At 41.9% G+C, this 21916-nt stretch overlaps 1 protein-coding gene across 3 annotated transcripts in view; it reads left to right on the forward strand.

Annotated features, from left to right (window-relative positions):
* The window catches only part of STAMBP (STAM binding protein), a 34313-nt gene extending 12729 nt beyond the window's left edge, over nt 1–21584 (forward strand). The window contains exons 3-10 of one of the 3 annotated variants that reach the window (XM_032653041.1): nt 8829–8904; nt 9217–9312; nt 10443–10806; nt 12088–12212; nt 13090–13227; nt 18603–18715; nt 19265–19364; nt 20925–21584. In XM_032653041.1, coding sequence (XP_032508932.1) covers nt 8829–8904; nt 9217–9312; nt 10443–10806; nt 12088–12212; nt 13090–13227; nt 18603–18715; nt 19265–19364; nt 20925–20981 — 1069 coding nt within the window. In that variant the 3' untranslated portion in view covers nt 20982–21584. The remainder of the gene's footprint in view (nt 1–8828; nt 8905–9216; nt 9313–10442; nt 10807–12087; nt 12213–13089; nt 13228–18602; nt 18716–19264; nt 19365–20924) is intronic. The other 2 variants (XM_032653040.1, XM_032653043.1) reach the window with 2 other exon arrangements.
* Nucleotides 21585–21916: the final 332 nt, after the last annotated feature.

Here is a 21916-nt window from a genome sequence, read left to right on the forward strand (position 1 = left end):
TGAATGGAGCAGTGAGGTGGGAGCCTGGCATTGCTGCCCTGAGAGGTGCACTGAGCAGTGCAGGCCCTGGTGGCTCCCAGGCTTCTGGTGCTCCCTACATGGGAATACAGTGATCCTGTCAGAAGCAGAGACTCCCAGGATCTTTGTTAACATTACCTGGCCTTTGGTTGGAGAAGTTAGTCCATTTACATTTAAGGTAGTTATTGATATGTATGTTCCTGTTACCATTTTATTAATTGTTTTGAGTTTGTTATCGTAGGTCTTTTCCTTCTCTTGTGTTTCCTGCCTAGAGAAGTTCCTTTAGCATTTGTTGTAAAGCTGGTTTGGTAGTGCTGAATTCTCTTAACTTTTGCTTGTCTGTAAAGGTTTTAATTTCTCCTTCGAATCTGAATGAGATCCTTGCTGGGTGCAGTAATCTTGGTTGTAAGTTTTTCCCTTTCATCACTTTAAATATGTCCTGCCACTCCCTTCTGGCTTGCAGAGATTCTGCTGAAAGATCAGCTGTTAACCTTATAGGGATTTCCTCGTATGTTATTTGTTGCTTTTCCCTTGCTGCTTTTAATATTTTTTCTTGTTATTTAATTTTTGATAGTTTGATTAATATGTGTCTTGGCATGTTTCTCCTTGGATTTATCCTGAATGGGACTCTCTGTGCTTCCTGGACTTGATTGACTATTTCCTTTCCCATATTAGGGAAGTTTTCAAGTATAATCTCTTCAAATATTTTCTCAGTCCCTTTCTTTTTCTCTTCTTCTTCTGGGACCCCTATAATTCAAATGTTGGTGTGTTTAACGTTGTCCCAGAGGTCTCTGAGACTGTCCTCATGTCTTTTCATTCTTTTTTCTCTATTCTGCTCTGTGGTAGTTATTTCCACTATTTTATCTTCCAGGTCACTTATCTGTTCTTCTGTCTCAGTTATTCTGCTATTGATTCCTTCTAGAGAATTTTAAATTTCATTTATTGTGTTGTTCATCATTGTTTGCCCTTTAGTTCTTCTAGGTCCTTGTTAAACATTTCTTGTATTTTCTCCATTCTATTTCCAAGATTTTGGATCATCTTTACTATCATTACTTTGAATTCTTTTTCAGGTAGACTGCCTATTTCCTCTTCATTTGTTTGGTCTGGTGGGTTTTTTGCCTTGCTTCTTCATCTGCTGTGTGTTTCTCTGTCTTTTCATTTTGCCTAACATACTGTGTTTGGGGTCTCCTTTTCGCAGGCTGCAGGTTTGTAGTTCCCACTGTTCTTGGTGTCTGCCCCCAGTGGGTAAGGTTAGTTCAGTGGGTTGTGTAGGCTTCCTGGTGGTGGGGACTGGTGCCCGTGTTCTGGTGGATAGGGCTGGATCTTGTCTTTCTGGTGGGCAGGACTGCGTCTGGTGGTGTGTTTTGGGGTGTCTGTGGCCTTATTATGATTTTAGGCAGCCTCTCTGCTAATGTGTGGGGTTGTGTTCCTGTCTTGCTAGTTGTTTGGCATGGGGTGTCCAGAACTGGAGCTTGCTGGTCATTGAGTGGAGCTGAGTCTTAGCGTTGAGATGGAGATCTCTGGGAGAACTCTTGCTGATTGATATTACATGGGGTGGGGAGGTCTCTGGTAGTCCAATGTCCTGAACTCAGCCCTCCCATCTCAGAGGCTCAGGTCTGACACCCGGCTGGAGCACCAAGACCCTGTCAGCCACATGGCTCAGAAGAAAAGGGAGAAAAATAAAATTAAATTAAATTTTAAAAAGTTATTAAAATAAAAAATAATTTAAAAAAATATTATTAAAGTAAAAAAATTATAATAAGTAATAAAAAAAGAGAGCAACCAAACCAATAAACAAATTCACCAATGATAACAAGCGTTAAAAACTGTACTAAGATAAACATAAAAATCAGAAACTAGTCTGTTCCATACAGCAAACCCCAAAGTCTACAGTTGCTCCCAAAGTCCACGACGTCAGTTTTAGGATGATTTGTTGTCTATTCAGGTATTCCACAGATGCAGGGTACATCAAGTTGATTGTGGAGATTTAATCTGCTGCTCCTGAGGCTACATGGAGAAATTTCCCTTTCTCTTTGTTCACACAGCTCCCGGGGTTCAGCTTTGGATTTGGCCCCGCCTGTGCGTGTAGGTCGCCAGAGGGTGTCTGTTCTTCACCCAGACAGGAAGGGGTTAAAGGAGCGGTTGATTAGGGGGCTCTGGCTCACTCAGGCTAGGGGGATGGAGGGGTACGGAATGCAGGGCGAGCCTATGGTGGCAGAGGCTGGCGTGCGTTCTCCCGGGGAAGTTGTCACTGGATCACGGGACCCTGGCAGTGGCGGGCTGCAGAAGCTCCAGGGAGGGGAGGTGTGGATAGTGACCTGAGCTTGCACACAGGCTTCTTGGTGGCTGCAGCAGCAGCCTTAGCGTCTCATGCCCGTCTCTGGGGTCCGCGCTGATAGCGGCGGCTCGCGCCCATCTCTGGAGCTCGTTTAGGCGGTGCTCTGAATCCCCTCTCTTCGCACACCCCGAAACAATGGTCTCTTGCCTCTTAGTTCCAGACTCTTTCCCAGACCCCCTCCCAGCTAGCTGTGGCGCACTAACCCCTTCAGGCTGTGTTCACGCCGCCAACCCCAGTCCTCTCCCTGGGATCCGACCTCCGAAGCCTGAAGCCTGAAGCCCGAGCCTCAGCTCCCCGCCCCCGCCCACCCCGGCTTCCTGAGCAGACAAGCCTCTCGGGCTGGTGAGTGCTGGTCGGCACCGATCCTCTGTGCGGGAATCTCTCCGCTTTGCCCTCCGCACCCCGTGGCTGCGCTCTCCTCCGCGGCTCCGAAGCTAACCCCCTCCGCCACCCGCAGTCTCCGCCCGCGAAGGGGCTTCCTAGTGTGGGGAAACCTTTCCTCCTTCACGGCTCCCTCCCACTGGTGTAGGTCCCATCCCTCTTCTTTTGTCTCTGTTTTTTCTTTTTTCTTTTGCCCTACCCAGGTACGTGGGGAGTTTTGCCTTTTGGGAAGTCTGAGGTCTTCTGCCAGCATTCAGTAGGTGTTCTGTAGGAGTTGTTCCACAGGTAGATGTATTTTTGATGTACTTGTCGGGAGGAAGGTGATCTGCCATCTTGAAGGTCCTCCCTGTCAGTAGCTTTTCAGTCAGCGATACTTCGTTTTCTTTTCCTTCGTGCTTAATCTAGTTTCATTTGCTCACAGGGTGTCCCATGCAGAGGTCTTGACCCCAGCACTTCAGACCAGAGTTCCTAGGGCAAAGTGGCTGCACCCAACACCAGTAAATATTTTTGGCTTTGCAGGCAATTTGATCGCTGTTGCAACCTCTGCTTTGTAGTGTGAAAGCAAGCCATTGATAATACACAAATGAATGGGTGACGCTGTGTTCCAATGAAACTTCATTTATAAAAACAGATGGCGAGCTAGATTTGACCCGCTAGCCGTAGTTTGCCAAGCCCTGGCATAGACAGCTCTTTGGAGAAGTTGGACAGGAAGTAAAGTGGAAAACTGAGGAAGTAATTGAAGGGGACAAGGAGTACATGAATGTGCGTGTGTGCGTGTATGTGTGTGTGTGCGTGTGTGTGTGTTTTAAGATCGGAGATTCTAGAGCATACTTTTTGCTGATGGAAAGGATACTGTGGAGAAGGAGAGGCTAACGGTACAGAAAAGAGAGTTTCAGTGTAGAAATAAACTCTTATATAGGCAAGAGGGAGTAGGATTAATGGTACACGGATGCTTAAGAAGTTGTTTTTTTTCTGTGATTTGGTGTTACTTTGAGTGATATGAATATCAGTGTTAACAACAAGACCGATACGGGGAGTCTGTTCCTGTATGTGGTGTTCTGCTTATAGGACCATTCAACATGATGAACTAGGCCTAGAGGAGAGTTGAGTGAGAGGAGGGTAGAATGTATTACTTAACTTGTTAGATTTGGGGTTTAATTTGGGACTTTGTTGGATTGGCTAGACCTGGATCAATAAATGTAGCTACCTTCATTTTTCCTGCAGATATCTTCAAGGCCCTAACTCTGATTCTGTGAACTGACAAGCCCTAGGAGTTGCAAAAAAACTTCTAGCTCAGTATTCTTGGTCAGTTTTTCTACCGCAGTTTACTTGGTATATTCCTGTCAGTTAACAACGGCTCACTTTGGCAGTTATTACACTGAGGAGAGAGGAGGGAAGAGGGTAGGCCTCTACTTCACCACTCTTCTGCCTCTCCCCCACTATTGAGTCATTGTTCTAGACCTTTTGCATACTTTAACTCAGGATTTTAAAGGCATGTTTGTTCTTTTCCCTTGAGCAGTTCAGGCATCTTAATTATCTCAAGCACATTTCCCCCCTCAGAGGTTTCCCCTACTGTAGGCATGCTTTGCCTTTTGCAGACCCCAGTATAGAAGAAGGATCTTCAACATATTAAATCAGTGCATATTTTCATGGTGAGCACAGACAGTAATCCAGGCGGTGGATTCTTTCGCAGCTTTTTATGGTCATCGACTAGGCTGCATAGAAGAGAGTTACACAGGACTTAGGATATTCCTGTCTGCTGTGTGAGCCCCCTACAACACAGACCTGCTTTCTGAAAATGTCCTGTCACCTGTGTTGAAAATGTTTACCACCAGGACTGGGGCTTATGGGCTGAAGAGGGTTTTCATTTGTGCCCATGCTCACTTTGCTGACTAACTTTTAAGATGGGAAGAAATTAGAGCCCTTAATACATCCATGTTATAGAATTTCTGCTTGACTTTTAAAATTATTTTTACACAAAAGTAATATTTGTTCCTAATTCAAACAAATTTTTTTCAAACCATACAGCAAGGGAAATATTAAAGTGAAAAGAAAATTCCCATCCGCCAGAGGTAATCACTGTTATGTTTCTTGTGTGTTTATGTGTTTGTTAAGAAAGTATGCCCATGCAAACACATGGGCTCGTGTCTTTATCCTTTTTTCTTAAAGCCTGAATGAGATCATACAATATATTATTTTCTACAGTTTGCTTTCTTAACAGTCATATCTTTCCGCATCAGGACACATTGATCCAGCATCTCATTCTGCCTTAGGGCTGTTTCTTCTGCCTGGAACAGACTTATCCCAGATATCGTCATGGCTTACTCTTCCAGTCCTTACTTAACTGCTACCTTCTCAGTGATGCCTTCCTTAGCTGCCCTATCTAAAAGCTCAATCCCTTCCCTGTCACTTCTATTCCCCTTCCCTATTAGTGACTTTTTCCTAGCACTGATTATCTATAATACTTTTTATTTTGTCTATTGTCTGTTCCCCCACTGTAATGTACACTCTCTGGTGGGGAGGAATTTGTGACTGTGACATTCACTGCCAAGTTGCCAGCCTTTATAATAATTCCTGACCCCACAGTAGATTCTCAGTAAATATTTGTTGAAGGAAAGAGTGAATGGTTATGTTGTTTTTCCACATTTGGGTACACCATAATTTATTAAATAATCCCCTACTGATGGTCATTTAGGTTTTCGGGTTGCCCTACTTTTATGAACAATGCTGTATTTAACAGTCTTATACATATATTTTTGTATTATTATAGGATAAATTCATAGATGTGGAGTTGTGAGTTTAAAGGATATACACTTTTTTTTTTTTTTTTTTTTTGCGGTACGCGGGCCTCTCACTGCTGCGGCCCCTCCCGCTGTGGAGCACAGGCCCCAGACGCGCAGGCTCCGCAGCACGTGGGATCCTCCTGGACCGGGGCACAAACCCGCGTCCCCCGCGTCAGCAGGCGGACTCTCAACCACTGCGCCACCAGGGAAGCCCTAGGATATACACATTTTAAACTTTGAATACTTGTCTCCCACTCCCCTTCCTCTCCTAAGGAAAAAGGTATTATCAAATTACAGTCCTGCTAAGAGTGTGTAAGGATACCCATTTCTCTATGCCCTTGCCTACATTGATTGTAATCAACTTTTAAGCCTTTGCCAATCTGATAGATGAAAATGATATCTCATCTTAATTTGAATTTCTTTCATATGTAAGTAAAGTTGAGTATCATTTTATATAATTATTTGCCTTTTTATTTACTTTTCTGTGTACCTCTTTTTTTCTATTGTTCCATTAGGTTGTTTTGCTTGTGTTTCGCCAACGCATCTTTGTTTGCTTGGGTACATTTCCTGTCTGTAGGCTGCAACCAGATATAACCCAGAGAACAGTATACATCTGGGCCACAGCTATTCTCTGCCTAGAAAATTTCTAACCCTGGTGTTAATATCTTCATCTCTTCTTCTTGCTCACGTTTTTATTTATTAGTAAAAACAATCATATAAACATATAGCAGATGTTGGCTATGTGCTAGGCACTGTGCTCAGCATTTTATTTATTTTTAAAAATCTATTTTAATGTCATAGCAGCCCTATCAGGTAGTACTAGTTTGTCTCTGTATATATAATTTATATATAGAGAGAAACTGAGGGATAGTGCTGGAGATCACACAGCTAGTAAGTGCTTAAAGCCAGGATTTGAACCGAAGCAGGGTGGCTCCAGAGCCTGCCCTCCTAACCACCAAGCTCTGTTGCCTCCAGTGTGGGCAGTGGGTTATGCTGCCCATTCTGTTTTCAGGAGTTGCTTCTGCCCATATGTCCCTATTCAGAAAATTGACTACAGTTACTGAAACAAGAGAAAGGTATTCATGTTCAGGTCTGGGAGTTTTATCTTATAAGTTAGTTTTCATTACATGGTTCAAAATCAAAATAATAAAATGAAAGGTATATAGTGAAAATTTTCACTCCCACTCTTGTCTCATCTACTCTATTTCCCCTGTCCTCTATTTTTGCTAGTTTCTGTATATACTTCCTGTGTTACTTTATATACTTATAAACAAAATAAATGAATATATATACATGCACACAGGCATACCTTGTTTTATTGCACTTTACAGATACTGTATTTTTTACAAATTGAATGTTTGTGGCAACCCTGCATTGTCAGATGATTCTTAGCATTTTTTAGCAATAAAGTATTTTAAATTAAAGTGTATATGTTTTTAGACCTAATGCTATTGTACACTTAATAGAGTACACTGTAGTGTAAACATAACTTTTTTATGTACTGAGAAATGAGAAAACTTATGTGGTTCATTTTATTGCAACATTTGCTTTATTGCAGTAGTCTGGAACCAAACCCTCAATATCTCTGAGGTGTGCCTATATATAATTTTCCCCTTTCTTACATGTAAGGTAGCATGTTATATATACTTTTTTGCACTTTGTTTTTTCACTCAGCTCATCCAAAGGTTTTAAGACAATTTTATTCATCAGATATTTTTTCAGTGCCTCTTTATACAAGGCACTGTGCTGGCTTTAGAGGAACATACAAAGAAGCATGAAACAGAAATTTCTGGCCTCAGGGACTTCACAGTTCTTCAGGCTGAGAGCATAAATAAAAATAAAGTGTGGTGTTTATATGACATGTTACTTTCTTGACTGATTGAGGCTTCAATACAAAGCACACTTAGCCTGCTGAAGGTAGTGAACGTGTACCTTGGTCTTTCGAGTTACTGAATAATAGGTCTCTTGAGCACAAGATCTATGCCTTATTTATCCTAATATCCTCTTCAGGACTTTATGGTTGAAAAGTGAATCTGTGCTTGTTTTAAGTATAGACTTCAAGGAAACTTTTAATTCATTTTTCATGAACCCAAAGGACAATTTTTAGAATTGTTTTGATTTTGGAATTCATCCCTGCCTGAGGGGTCTTGTGAAATTGGATTGAAATGAAATTTTCATGTGCCTAATTAGAACAGAAGGAGGATGGCTCATCTATAGAGGGTGTGTTTTGGTGAGGATCTTCTTTTCCCTTTACTGAGTCTTCCTCTTTTGTTTCCTCCTACCCATGGGCAGAAAGTGAAAAAGAGTCAGTTAATCCCAACTACATAACAGTGTTTTGTGGCTGTGGGCAAGCTACCCTCAGTTTATTTGTTTTGGGTCTCAGCTTGTGTTTATTACAACCTAATTCTGTTGAAAGACATCTTTGTTCAGAACCCCTCCAACAGTTCTGGACATTCCAGGAGCCATGAGGAGGCAGTACTATATAGTGGTTGAAAGAGTAGACTCTGGAACTGGCCTGCTGGCATTGAATTCTGAACCCTCCGTTTTGGCTATGACAAGTTACTGAACTTCTATTTATTTTCACCGTCCCCAAGTAGACATCATAAATGTTAGAGGTCTATGAATTGATTCAGTTTATTTTTCCCACTGAGCTTTACAGCCAAGGACAAGAACTGAAAGAGGAAATCTAGCACTTAATGTTTCTCTAAGCACTTTTCATCAGTGATCATAATACACGTTACACATGTAACGTGCACATATTACACACATATAACACATGAACTGTCTTAAGCATCTCAGTGCTTAATCTGGTGCAAGGAATATTCTTCTCTGACGGAACATGAATCCCAAAGAAGAAAAGCCAGCATTAAAGGTCACACAGAGTTAGAAGTAGTAATAGAATGTGGGTTTTCTCTTAGCCTCCTGTCCTTGGCTGCCAAACTGATCTCTGAAGAATGATTTGTGAGAGGCCTTTTCCTTTGGAAGCCTGTTACTGTCACAACAAGAAGAGAACCTCTTTGGAGGTGTATTTTGGGGTGCAGGATAGGCTTTTTCCTCCCCATCATTTTTGTTGTAGGCGTCTGGTGCTGCTGCACATCTGATTTGGGGGAAGAGGGAAACACTCTGCTGCTCCTTACAGGGCTAGAGATGAGTGGGGGGCATGGCCTGTCAGGGTGTTCCTGTTATCCCTGCATGCCTGGAAACCCATCAGGTAGTCTCTGCAGGGTAAGGGAGTTGCATTGCTTCAGAGTCTTTTGGACATTTGGACATCTTCTCTGCATCACAGTCAATCTGATCTGTTCCCTTAGGCTCTTTATTGAGAAACTACCAAAGCATCGAGATTACAAATCGGCTGTCATTCCTGAAAAGAAAGACACAGTAAAGGTGGGTATTCACTTTAACTGTTGCCCATCTAAAAGCTTCAGAGAAGCACAAACTAACTCCAAAATGTAAGTAGCAGTACCTGCATCTGAGCAGCATATCCTGCAAATAGGAGATGAGGCCATTCCACTAGATCAGTTACAAAGTGTCTGGTACGGTAGGGTGTATTTTAAGTTAAATTATTTAAATTTAAATTATTATTTAAATGTTTTGAGAAACATTGTTGCCATTGCCAACTTGACTTCGGTCTTTTTACTTCTCTACTTAATTAGCTGGCAATTGTTCTAACTCCCAGTTTTTGATTTTGTGTCTCAGAAATTAAAGGAGATTGCATTTCCCAAAGCAGAAGAGCTGAAAGCAGAACTGTTAAAACGATATACCAAAGAATATATAGACTATAATGAAGAAAAAGTGAGTATGTAATAGCAAAAAAAAAAGGAAATTACTTTGGTTTCTTAGGCTGTGACCTAGGATTCTAATAGATATTTCAGCAGATCTTGTGATTTTAATGTGATATTTTACTTTATTGGCAAAGACCAGAAACTCAAAAAAGGTGTTTAGGCTGAGGATTCTAATACAGATTTAGCCTGTTTATCTAAGAGGATGACTTGAGGGACAGAATATCTATTGCTTGTCTGCTATGTCTAGAGCTAGAACCTAAGAACAATGAAAATCGAACTAAAGTATAAGGTTTTTAGATCAGAGAATTTGGGATATTTGATACACATTTGATTATATCCAACATAGGTATACCTGTTTATAATAATTGGGGTTTTTTTCCAAGCTATTTTCAAATGATTCTTGTTAGGAAGAGTCAGTTAAAACACATGAGAAGCTCTGAGACAGTGTCATTGGTCTGTGTCAGGTGAGAACACACACTGCAAGCACTTCCACATTCTTTTGTACACTCTACTGAATTCTGTTCTGGACTCTGATGTTGAAAATCAGCAGAGAGGTGAACAGCTATGTATTTCTAAGGTACCCAGTGAGTGAAAACCTTCATGAAGGAGATTATTCCTTGATGTTTCTTAGTAGTTTAAAATGTCACTCTATATTGGACCAGTCACCAGAAAAATTTCAGAGGCTTCATTCAGGGTCAGAATTCAATAGAGACCCCCAACATGGCAGTTGTAAGTTTAGATTTGGTTCTGCTTCACAGCCTTACTTGGGATACAGAATGTATACATGGCACACCAGAGGCTAAAATTGTATGATACAGATTATGAGGTGCAGACAGTAAGTTGCCTTGAGATTTTTGGTAAAGAAGAAAATGCATTAGTTAAAGTCATTGGGAAAGGGTACCAACAGGATCAGGACTTTAACTGTTTTTGAAGAATAGGTGTATGGTAGTTAGATAGACAGGAGCGGCAGCTGTTCCATGGGTATAGAGGTACTAAGGGAAGCATGAATTCTGTGTTGGGAACTCGCGCTAGAGCAGAAGTACATTTGGGGCAATCTCCCTGCTGAAAAGCCTTGTCCTTCTAAGATGTGAAGTCACTTAAGTATAAAGTGTTACCCTAACTCGTATTCATTCTTTGTAGAAGAAGGAAGAGGAAGAATTGGCCCAAAATGTAGCCATCCAGCAAGAGCTGGAAAAGGAAAGACAGAGGGTGGCACAACAGAAGCAGCAACAGTTGGAGCAGGAACAGTTCCATGCCTTTGAGGAGATGATCCGGAACCAGGAACTAGAAAAAGAACGACTGAAAATTGTACAGGAGTTTGGGAAGGTGGACCCTGGCCTGGACGGCCCACTGGTACCTGACTTAGAGAAGCCCTCCCTAGATGTGTTCCCCACGGCACCTGTTATATACACACAGCCTTCGGACTGTAATACAACTGTAAGGCCTGCCAAGCCACCTGTAGTGGATAGATCCTTGAAACCTGGAGCATTGAGCAACTCAGAAGGTAGTGAATTCATTTGCTTCCGTACTCTTCTATCTCAGCTGCAACCAAACAGGGTGTCATTCCAGGAGATTCAGCTACAACTACCTCCATGATACCACTCATTAGGCTCTGGTCACAGAAATCCATTTGATTAGTATTACCATACTGTGTTCTATCACAGCTATATTATAAAGTGGACTTTGCTTAAGACATACAGTTTACCTGGGCCAGGTCGATTTTCTGAAGAGCTAATAACATCCTTGAAAGTCAGACCCTCAGCTTTTAAGGGTTATACAGAGATTTGAAATGTTCAGTGAACTAGAGACCACTGTTGACCTTCTGTAAAGGAAATTTGAGATTTATAGTACCACTTTACAATTCAACCACTGACCTTTAAATAATAAAAAAGAGCTACTGAATTGTGCTTGCCCTGCAAATGTTCCTAATTGGTAAGGAGTTTAGTCAAGGTAGGTATTGTATGTAGTCAGTGATAATTCAGTCTAGCGATAAAAAACTGTTGAGTCTTTCCTCCTCTCACCAACGTACGGCTATCTGAGAAAATAACAATAGCGGCAAAATGATGAGTATGCCTTGATTATTAGAATAGATCTTTTTGTTAGGAATTGTCTTTCAAGTAGTCATGTAAGGAGTTCAGCTTCGCAGAAGATCCACTTAAAAGGACAAGGTAAGGGCTTCCCTGGTGGCGCAGTGGTTGAGAGTCGGCCTACCGATGCAGGGGACACGGGTTCGTGCCCCAGTCCGGGAAGATCCCACATGCCGCGGAGCGGCTGGGCCCGTGAGCCATGGCCGCTGAGCCTGTGCGTCCGGAGCCTGTGCTCCACAACGGGAGAGGCCACAGCAGTGAGAGGCCCGCATACCGCAAAAAAAAAAAAAAAAAAAAAAAAAAAAAAAGGACAAGGTAAGAGTGGGCAAGGGGTGCTGGACTCTTGAAGCCTGGCCTTCAGGGTTTCTCCCCATGTACTAGGCAGGATTGTCTCTCACTATTATTCCTGAATAGCTCAGAAACTTCTTTTAAGCAGCAGTTTACCTTTGTGTTAACTTGAATGATTAAAACCTCTTTTCTTTTCTTGAAATAACATACTCCCAATGGCTGTAGCAAGAGGTAGGAGAAGAGACTTTACAGCCCTTTTTCTTCCACCATAAGGATGAGATCCCCATGTGCTACCTACAGTTGCGGGACCCCAGTGATTTAGCATTGCTCTCCTAGGGCTGCCAACTCTGAGGTCTGCTTGGGGAGGCTGTGCCCCATGATCTCAGACGTTTCTTCCTTCTCCATTACAGCTCCTACAATCGATGGACTGCGCCACGTGGTGGTGCCTGGGAAGCTCTGCCCACGGTTTCTCCAGTTGGCCAGTGCCAACACTGCCCGGGGAGTAGAGACATGTGGAATTCTCTGTGGAAAACTGGTAAAAGACAAATGCTTTCCTGAGCTGAGACTGTTTCTTCCCTCTTGGCCTCCTGTGACTCTCAGAGAAGATATCCAGGGTCAGTTACTCTTTGTGCCAATCCTTCTGCCAAAGAGCCATGGGCAGCGTAATGCAATGTCACCTTGATTTTAGTGACCCTGTATTTGATTGATTTTGAGAGTCCCTTGAACTGAACTGATTATTTTAATGCCAGTGGTAAGAAATACCTAATTCTAAACCTGGTAGGAAGATCCTGTATATTAGCTTTTGAACACTGACTTTATGGCAGGACCTGGGAATATGAAATATGTAAGGCACGGAGCATGTGTCCGCAAAAAGTACCCAGGCACTTTGGAGAGATGGGAGATATACACCAAAAGACAGATAGTATGCTGACTAGTATGTACAATAAAAGCACTAGGAATGATGAGGAAAGAAGGATCATTAAATGGAGGTGCTTAAAGAACCCATTACTAACTGCCGAATAAATAAACACATAAGGTGGAATAGACTTAAACTGAGCTTTAAAGGATGGGAAGGGCTTAGAGAAATAGTAAAAGGAAACTACTCTGGACATGAACAAAGGAAGAGAAATGGTACCCAGAGCTTCTTAAGAATCACGAGTAGACCTGTTCGGCTGCAGCAGGGAATTCCCACAGGGCTGTGGGCATCTGTGGCTTTGCAGAGGGCCCCAGGCAATGTACTTGGGCAGTCAGGGTTGTGAACATGACTGACATAAGGAACTCACCTCACTTAGGAGACTCGTGCTGGGGGGAAGGGCCTTCGCTTGTACAGATGTTTAACTTTCCACTGCTGTGACAGAGTGGGGTTGCCTAAGTGCCAGGGAATTGTGATGAGCTGTTTTCTCATTTGACAGATGAGGAATGAATTTACCATTACCCATGTCCTCATCCCCAAGCAAAGTGCTGGGTCTGATTATTGCAACACCGAGAACGAAGAAGAGCTTTTCCTCATACAGGATCAGCAGGGTCTCATCACCCTGGGCTGGATTCACGTAAGCAATTCCGAGCTCTCCAGGGGTTCGTCTCCTCTTCTCACATGATATTATAAACACACTGCTTATTTTTTTCTTGGAGCAGAGTGAATTGTATCCAGACTATTTAGATGGTTGTATTTCCCTCTGTTGGATGCAGACTTGACTTCCCTAGCATACGTAACTGCTTGCACCACAGTATTGATTTCCGGGCATTACTTAGGGCTTTTTAACTTAAAATTTTTTAATGGAAATGAACTTGTTTCCCTATAGTCCCAATTCCCCTGTGAGCATGAACAGTGATAGGATGCTAGCCTAGAGTATATGTGGACCTTGACGGTAGAGACTATGCCTTACTTCGTACAAATGATGTTCCTGAAAGGTATATAAATCAAAATATTTTAAATGAGCCAAGGAAATTAATTCAGATGCCTCCATCTGGTCTTTCTTAAAGCAGCCTATACTTTTACATAAATCACAAGGGCCACGAATATAGGAGATTTTCAAGTATCTGCATGTATTAACAGTCTTCTGGTAATATTCAGGTAAAACATAATTCCATCCCTAAAGATTACTTCTTAATTTTTCTTTCTATTCCTTTTCAACCCCTCATTCTCATAGACCAAGCTGTTTTCCATATTGTGAGACAGGGTTACATAAAAACAAGGCAGCTCATTTCTGGATTTGGGAAGATTGCACACACTTGTATATTAGAATTTGGGAAATACTGACCTGTGAGGCAGTCAGTGTGCCTCTGTCGTTTCATAAATATTTGCCTTTTATTGTGTGTCCCCCATTATCGTACGAGGAGTAGAAAACTTGTACCTTATCCGCCAGGGGATACAAGTTTGAGTAAGATATGATTTTAGTCTCATAAAGGAGACTGACATATAGACAAGTCATAACTCTTCATGTGAGGCAGAATGTGCCAGGTGCCTCAAGAGGTGCAAACAGCCCTGTGGAATTCAGAGGAGGGAAGGATCACACCTGGGGTGATTTTCTAGAATTTTGACAAGGTGAGCCAAGGGAGAGTTCCATATGGAGGGGACAATACTGGAATAGGCAGACTGTGATCCTGCAGCATTGAGTGGTCCAGTTTTCTGGGGCTTATGGTTCATATCAGGAAACAGTTGTAGGTAAGCTTTCACATGATACTTTAGGAGCAGTGTTCTGGAGGGTTTTGGGTGGACAGGCAGGATAGTTCTGCTTTTTAGTGAGGAGGTTGAAGCAGGGAGATCATTTAAGAGGTTAATGTGATGATAAAAATCTAATAATGATGAGAGCTACGGTGATGGCAGTGCATTTGGGAAGGAAGAGATAAATGTAGGATTTCAGAGGATGTGGGGAATGAGTAAGAGAGGATGATGAGTAAGTGATGACTTAGAGATTTCAGGCCTGACTCATGGGGGTGGCAATGATTAATCATCTCATAAGCAGAAACAGAGGCTCCAGCAGGAGAACTTACTTGGAAGTGGGGCAAATGGTGTCTTCTGTAGTAAAGATTTGACATTATATTGGTGGAGGTAATTATCAGGCAGTTGGAACTTGGGAACACGGTCTAGGTGGGAAAGAGAACCGGGAGACCTCTGCATACAGCTGACCTTAGAAGCCTTGGAACTGGAGGAGGGTGGAGAACAGGAAGAGATTCACTGGCAGCTTGAAGGACAGGCCACTTAGGGGAGCGTAGGGAGTAGTCAGTCATGAAGCGAGGAGATGTCAGAGAAAGGTGAGGGGGGTGTTAAGGCACAGATGCCAAAGGAGGAGGAACATCTTAAGAAGAAGCTTCAGGATGTTAACTATGTCACATGCTGCAGAGAGATGAAGACTTGTATGAGCCCTTTGGATTTGATGAGGTCATTGATGACCTCAATTTAGTGGGTTTTATGCAGATTAAAAAGGTTTAAGAAGTAATGGGTATTGAGGTTGTGGTGATAGTGAAATATATACTGATTTTTTGAAGAGCTTAGTACTGACTAAAGGAAAGGAAAGAGATGGAATGGTGGCTTAAGGAATAGCCAGGTTGAGAGAGTTTGCTTGATTTATGGTTTAGTGTGAAAATGTGTTCTGTTTTTATTTTGGTTTGTTTTTAAACCTTTATATTTGAAATGTGTATAAGAAAGTACGTAAAATAAATGTGCACTTTAATGAATCATTAAACAAACATGTGCGCACACATTACCTAGGTCAAGAAATAGAGTGTTGCCAGAAGCACACTCCCACCTCCATATCCTGCCCAGTTACCCTTCCTCTCTGGTATAGATAGTCCCTCACTTGACATTTCTGGAAATTCTTTGCTTTTCTTTATAGCTTTACCACCTAAGTGTGTATCCCTAAACTCAATAGTTTAGTTTTGCCTGGTTTTGAACTTTATGTAAATAGAATTATATAATATGTATTTTTTTGTACTTGGCTTCTTTTGCTCAATATTTTTTTTTTTTTTTTTTTTTTTTTTTTTTTTTTTTGCGGTACGCGAACCTCTCACTGTTGTGGCCTCTCCCGTTGCGGAGTACAGGCTCTGGACGCGCAGGCTCAGCGGCCATGGCTCACGGGCCCAGCCGCTCCGCGGCATGTGGGGTCTTCCCAGACCGGGGCACGAACCCGTGTCCCCTGCATCGGCAGGCGGACTCTCAACCACTGCACCACCAGGGAAGCCCTTTCACTCAGTTTTTAAGGTTCATCTGCATTCTTATGTATAGTTGTCTGAACATTTTTTTTTAAATATTTATTTATTTATTTTTGGCTGCGTTGGGTCTTCGTTGCTGAGCGCAGGCTTTCTCTAGTTGCAGCGAGCGGGGGCTACTCTTCGTTGCAGTGCATGGTCCTATTGCACTGGCTTCTCTTGTTGCAGAGCACGGGCTCTAGGTGCGCAGGCTCAGTAGTTGTGGCACACAGGCGGGCTTAGTTGCTCCGCGGCATGTGGGATCTTCCTGGACCAGGGCTCAAACCCGTGTCGCCTGCATTAGCAGGCGGATTCTTAACCACTGCGCCACCAGTCAAGCCCCTGAACATGTTTTTAAACCCAGTGAGCTGGTGGAGTATAGTGGAGCCTGTGCAGCAGATGTCAGAGGTCAGGAGAGACAAGGTAATGGAAGATAGGAAAGTATTAAATCAGAAGTACAAAAAGGGAGTCATCTTCATATGGGGGAGAAAACACTCACTCCTCTGAGACAGAATTGAAGGAAGAAAGAAAGATACCGAGAGATTTTTGAGGTTATAATTGGAGGGGTTGAGGGAACTCATTTTAGGTGATCTTGCTATCAACAACTAGATCCACTGCCCAGCAGGAGGAGACAGGTAAGTTTAAAAACTGGAGAAGATGGGGAAAGTTTGGAATAATTTCTGTTTAGACTTCAGGTAGATCTTAGCCACAAATGAGTAAAAGGATTTTTAATATCAGTGGGGGCCCAGCTAGGAAGAAATTTAGAGCCTAAATTGATAGTATTCCAGCTTTTTTTCCCCATGATATTTCTGTAGCATTCCTTCCTAACTTGGGATTGAAAGCAAACAAAAGCAGACCATAACGTTTGCTCAGATCTTAAAATTGGCAAGAGGAGAAGGCAAAAGGTCAGTTCTTCCTTCTGTACCTTGCCAGCTATAAATCAGGTTCCCTGGTCAAAAACTTTGTATGGTCATGTTTATCACCAACTATTGTGTAACCCCCAACTCAGTATTCAAGGCACTCCTTCACCTTGTCTTACCTGGCATTGCTCTCCTGTGGCTGCCCTACTCATTCAGGCACCCAGGCTGCCCTGAGCATTCACTCTCCTCACTTATTTCTGCTCCTTTGGTGTATCGTTTTCTCTTCCTAAAAATGCCTGCCTCTGTCACCAGCATGGTGGACACAGTGAGCATAACTGTTTTTTCAAGAAACTTGTCTGTAAAGGGAAGGAGAGAAGGTGCAGTAGTTAGTGGGGAGCAGAGGCTCAAACAAGATTTTTTGGGTTTAGTTTAACAATTATTTATTGATCCCCTGCTATGTATCTGTATATCATCTTTCTAGCTAACCCAACTTTAGATAGGAGACCTTCATCAGCTTGTGTAGGTCTTTTTTGTTCTCAGTTAAAATTTCAGGTTGTAACCATGGGGTGTAGGGTGTTGGCACAGGCCGTTTGTCCCTAACAGTCTATAGGATCATATTCTTATTAGGTAGAAACTGTTTCTCCCTTGTGGTCATGAAAGTTCTTTCCTTCCCCATGCAGACCTGTGTGTAGATTTACTGTCAGCACTCAGCTAACATGTTCCTGTATTGCAGACCTCTTCCACAATGAGCAGGTCACAGCATTCTATGCAGTTGTGCTTCTCAGATGAGGCTGCACATAAGAATCATTTAATAAGAATCATTTAGTGAGCTTTAAAGAAAAAAATTTCCTTCTCAGGATGGATATTTCCAGGGTGGGGTGCAGGAGCCTGTGCTTTTGACAAGTTCCTCAGAAGCTTCATTTTTGCACAACAGGGTTGAAAACACTGGTCAAGGGCACATATTTATTTTCTGTGCTTTTCTGTCAGTAAAGATTGGTGGTCTTTTTGAGTCATATTGGCTCTTTCTTTTTCCATCCTTGTTATCTCACACCCCCTCTGAGATGAACGTAAGTCATTATATGGTCCATTTGTGTACAAAGAGTGTGATCAATGAAACATTAAATAACTGTGGGATTCCAGTGGTTAGGACTCAGTGCTTTCACTGCTGTGGCCTAGGTTCAATACCTGGTTGGGGAACTAAGATGCCACAAGCCACGAGGCGTGGCCAAAAAACCATTAAGTAACTGAAAACAGATGAGATAAACTGAATGTAATTTAGATGGTGCTTTAACTGATTACCCTCAAAATTCAATATCTTGGTCTTTTTCTCAAATAAGACAGGGTCCTTTGTGTGATTTAACTACCCTTCTGAAATCCCAGTAACCCTCTGCCTCTCATAACCTTGAAAGATACGCTTTAACCACAGGACAGCTTTTGCTACTTTTGCCTATAGAGCCCCAGGCTCATGCTTGACCTTTTAACCCCTCCATCAGGAAGAAGAATCATTCATCTAACTGTGCTTTGTTAAGTCCTTGACTTCTACTAGGTTGTTGTATTGGGCAGCAGGTACTGTCTGATCCAGTATGGGAGATGCCATTGTGTTGAGAGAGCTGTGAGTAGCCAGATAAGTCTTGATGGTCAATTAGAAATTGAGTCTCTTCACATACTCATGTTACACTATACTCATTTACAGTGCTGGGAAGGAGGTTTATTACTTATTATGAACTTCAGGCATATTCCTCATGGCTGCTAATGGCTTTGTACGTAAGGAGATCGTGGCAAGTTATTGAGAATTACTTGGCTCTACCTTCCTTCATGGGCCAGGCTTGACTGTGTATTCTCGCTGAAGGGGTCCCTGCCTTCTCTTCTCTTCTCAGACTCATCCCACGCAGACCGCCTTCCTCTCCAGTGTAGACCTACACACTCACTGCTCCTACCAGATGATGTTGCCAGAGTCGATAGCCATTGTTTGTTCCCCCAAGTTCCAGGAGTAAGTACATAGAGTGTGGTTCAGGGTTTTGCAAGGAGATAACCTCAGAGGAAACGTTCTCCATTCTTAAGACCTTGTCCTCTATAAAATATATAGATTGTGGTATGGATTGGCTTTTTAAAAAGGCTTCCTTTTAAGTCCTATATCCTGATAAACCTACTCTAACTTGTTTACAAAAGTATCCAAGCAACAACCTAGATGCTTTTATAAGAAAAGGACATAAAAAGTTTGAAGTGTTTGACTTGAAGCAGTAGGAATTTCAAGAGATTGATATCAGATTAGAAAATTTCAAAATCCAACAGATTATCTCCAAAAGTTAACTTCTTTTTCATTCTAAATCCTGTTATTTACTATGAATTCTCCCAGTAAATGTAGCGTGGTGGCGGTGATGAGTCATTCTCTGATTCATTCACCAGAGAAGAGACCTATGAGCCAGCATACTTTTGAGGCTGTCTCAAAGTGAGCTCTTCACTGCACTGTGTGTGTGTGTGTGTGTGTGATTGAGGGGACACCTTTGCTTGATTCTAGACCTGCTTTTTCTTATTTCAGAACTGGATTCTTTAGACTAACTGACCACGGACTAGAGGAGATTTCTTCCTGTCGCCAGAAAGGATTTCATCCACACAGCAAGGATCCGCCTCTCTTCTGTGTATGTATCTATGTAGAAGAAATCGGAGCTGTGCTTTAACCAGGGAGGACAGTAAGAGCTGCTGAGGCACATTGTCCTTTGTGACACACATAGAAGATCAGCCTTGTCACTTATTTTTCCAAATCTTCCTAATAAAAACATACATGGGAAGCGGTGTGGGATAGGAAGGAGTTTGAGTCTTAGCTCTGCTACTTAAGGACTGTGTGTCTTTGATCAAGTTACTTAACCTTCCTGGGCCTCGGCTTTCTCATCTGTAAATGAAGATGATAATAATAATAATACATACTTGAATAGGGTTATTGACAGGATTAAATGAAGTGACGCACAGAAAGTACCAAGTGCAGTAGCTTGCTTATTAAATGTCAGGTTTTTTCCTTCATCATCATCAGTTGCTAAGCCTGCACTTCAATAAGAGATTTGAATTCAAAAGAAAAAGGCACTTAAGTATCTTTAATTGTGGAATTTTGCTTTTCATTTGATTTTAGATAACAGGGATTTTTGTGACCTTATTAGAAAGTTTTTTTCCCCAGGTGGTATTCCGTGAGTAAAAAGTTCCAGTTGCTGAGAAGTATGTTTCAGTTTTCCCCCTCACATCTAACGTGATAGTATTGCTTCACTCCGTGCGGGCCGTGGAGTGTTATTATTTCTTTTGGGTTCCCTGAAAAGTGACCAATATGGAAAAGGGAGTCAGACCCTTGTCACATAAAAGAAACTGGGGATGTTTAGGAGAGAACCCCAGGGAGCATCTGAGAACTGACTGTAAACGTTAGAAGAATTGTTGTATAAAAAGGTATTGGGTGTGACTCCCAGAACTAAAACTTTAAGACCCTGTGGGATGACAGTTTTCAGCTGAGTATGAGAAAGAACTTTCTGACAGACTTGTTCACAAATAGGTTAGCCTGCCTTGGACTGTAATAAATGTCTAGGTACCAGGATGTTGAAACAGAGGCTGTACGATCCCCCAGAAATGCCTAGGCTTTCAGTTAGGATGAACCCTTATGCATGCCAAGAGGGAGTATTCCCCATGTGAGAGTAGGTGTACTTTATTATCTGGTTGACATAATAACCCAAAAAACTGCAATGAATCCAGCAGTTATTTAAAATAAATGTATATTTAATGAATGACTCTAGAATATACATACATTTGAAAAATAAATGAAGGTATATGGGCCCACATTGATTCAGGCTACAGCCTATTGATTCTGGGTTGGTGGAAGTAATAATTCCCAGACCCCGTACCATAACAGCCATTTAAGTAGCAGTCTGGCTGCCAGCCTGGGAACCACTAGCCAGAATAAGCATTGTAAATAGGAGTTTTGTTTGTTTGGGGTTTTTTAAAACATACATATTTATATATCATGACAATATACAAAAGATATAAGAAGTTAGGCAGTGAACTGCTTATTGTAAATAGCTTTTAAACTTGCTTTTCAAAGATAAGAAAACACACAGGAAGTTAAGTAAAAGATATCTTCCATGACTTCAACAAGTAAGGAGTTTTAAAGATGACTTTCCAGAATTTTCCAGGACTTTCCCTTTCTTTCTTTTTCCCTGTTGCAGAGCTGCAGCCACGTGACTGTTGTGGACAGAGCAGTGACCATCACAGACCTTCGATGAGAGTTTGACTCAGACACTTCCCAAGAACTATAAAACCATATCAGTGTACTGGTAGCCCCTTAATTTAAACTTTCCAGAAAGCTCTGGAAGCTTTTTTAAACAGAATAGAACGTATCACCTTGGGGAGAACTGATTTTCTGTTTCTGGTTTGAAAAGAAATAATTGAATATGTTTTTTAGGCACATCTGGAAAATAGCATGATCGTGCTAAAGCAACTTTTCAGTCTGCCTGTAACTAAAAAATTGTCGAAAAAATGTTGTAATGAACACCTATATACCCTTTGTTCTAGACTCACCAGTTGTTAACATTTTTTCCCCCTCTCAGAGCTCCTTCTAATTTCTCTGCCAACTTGTTTATTGTTTACCTTTGGACTAATTAAGGGCATCTATGCAGAAATTTGGAAGCCATTTAGAAAATCTTTGGGTTTTTCTGTGGTTTATGGCAATATTAATGAAGCTTATCATAAAGCTGAGGGAGAGCTTGCTGTGTTTGACCAGATGGTGAGGCCCAAGAACCCTGAAGAATGATTTTGTCAGGAGTTATTGTTATTTAACAAATACTTAGGAATATTTTTTCTTCTACAATAAAATAACAACTATATATTTTTTTGTGCTCTAGAATGATCTGTTGGATCAAGCATTGTCTAGAGAGGTTAACTAAATGGTCTGGTTATTTGGGGAAGGGTGAGGGGAAAATGGAATTTGAGATGTACCAGCATCGAAGGTATGTCCCAGTTCACTTTTAATTGTTCAGTCTTTTCTCTCTGCCTTTTGCCATCTTCCAGGACTGTGAAGTCATCTCTGTTCTTTTGGTGCTATCTCAAGTCGGTCATCCCATTCACTTCCTCCTTACGCCCTAAAAGCTTTCAGCTGAGGATAATAGAGCCTTTGTTTGGAGTACCAGGTTACACTCCAAATAAATGCTTATATTCCCAT

This window comes from Phocoena sinus, chromosome 13 (assembly GCF_008692025.1).
Source record: "Phocoena sinus isolate mPhoSin1 chromosome 13, mPhoSin1.pri, whole genome shotgun sequence".
Taxonomy (NCBI): domain Eukaryota; kingdom Metazoa; phylum Chordata; class Mammalia; order Artiodactyla; family Phocoenidae; genus Phocoena; species Phocoena sinus.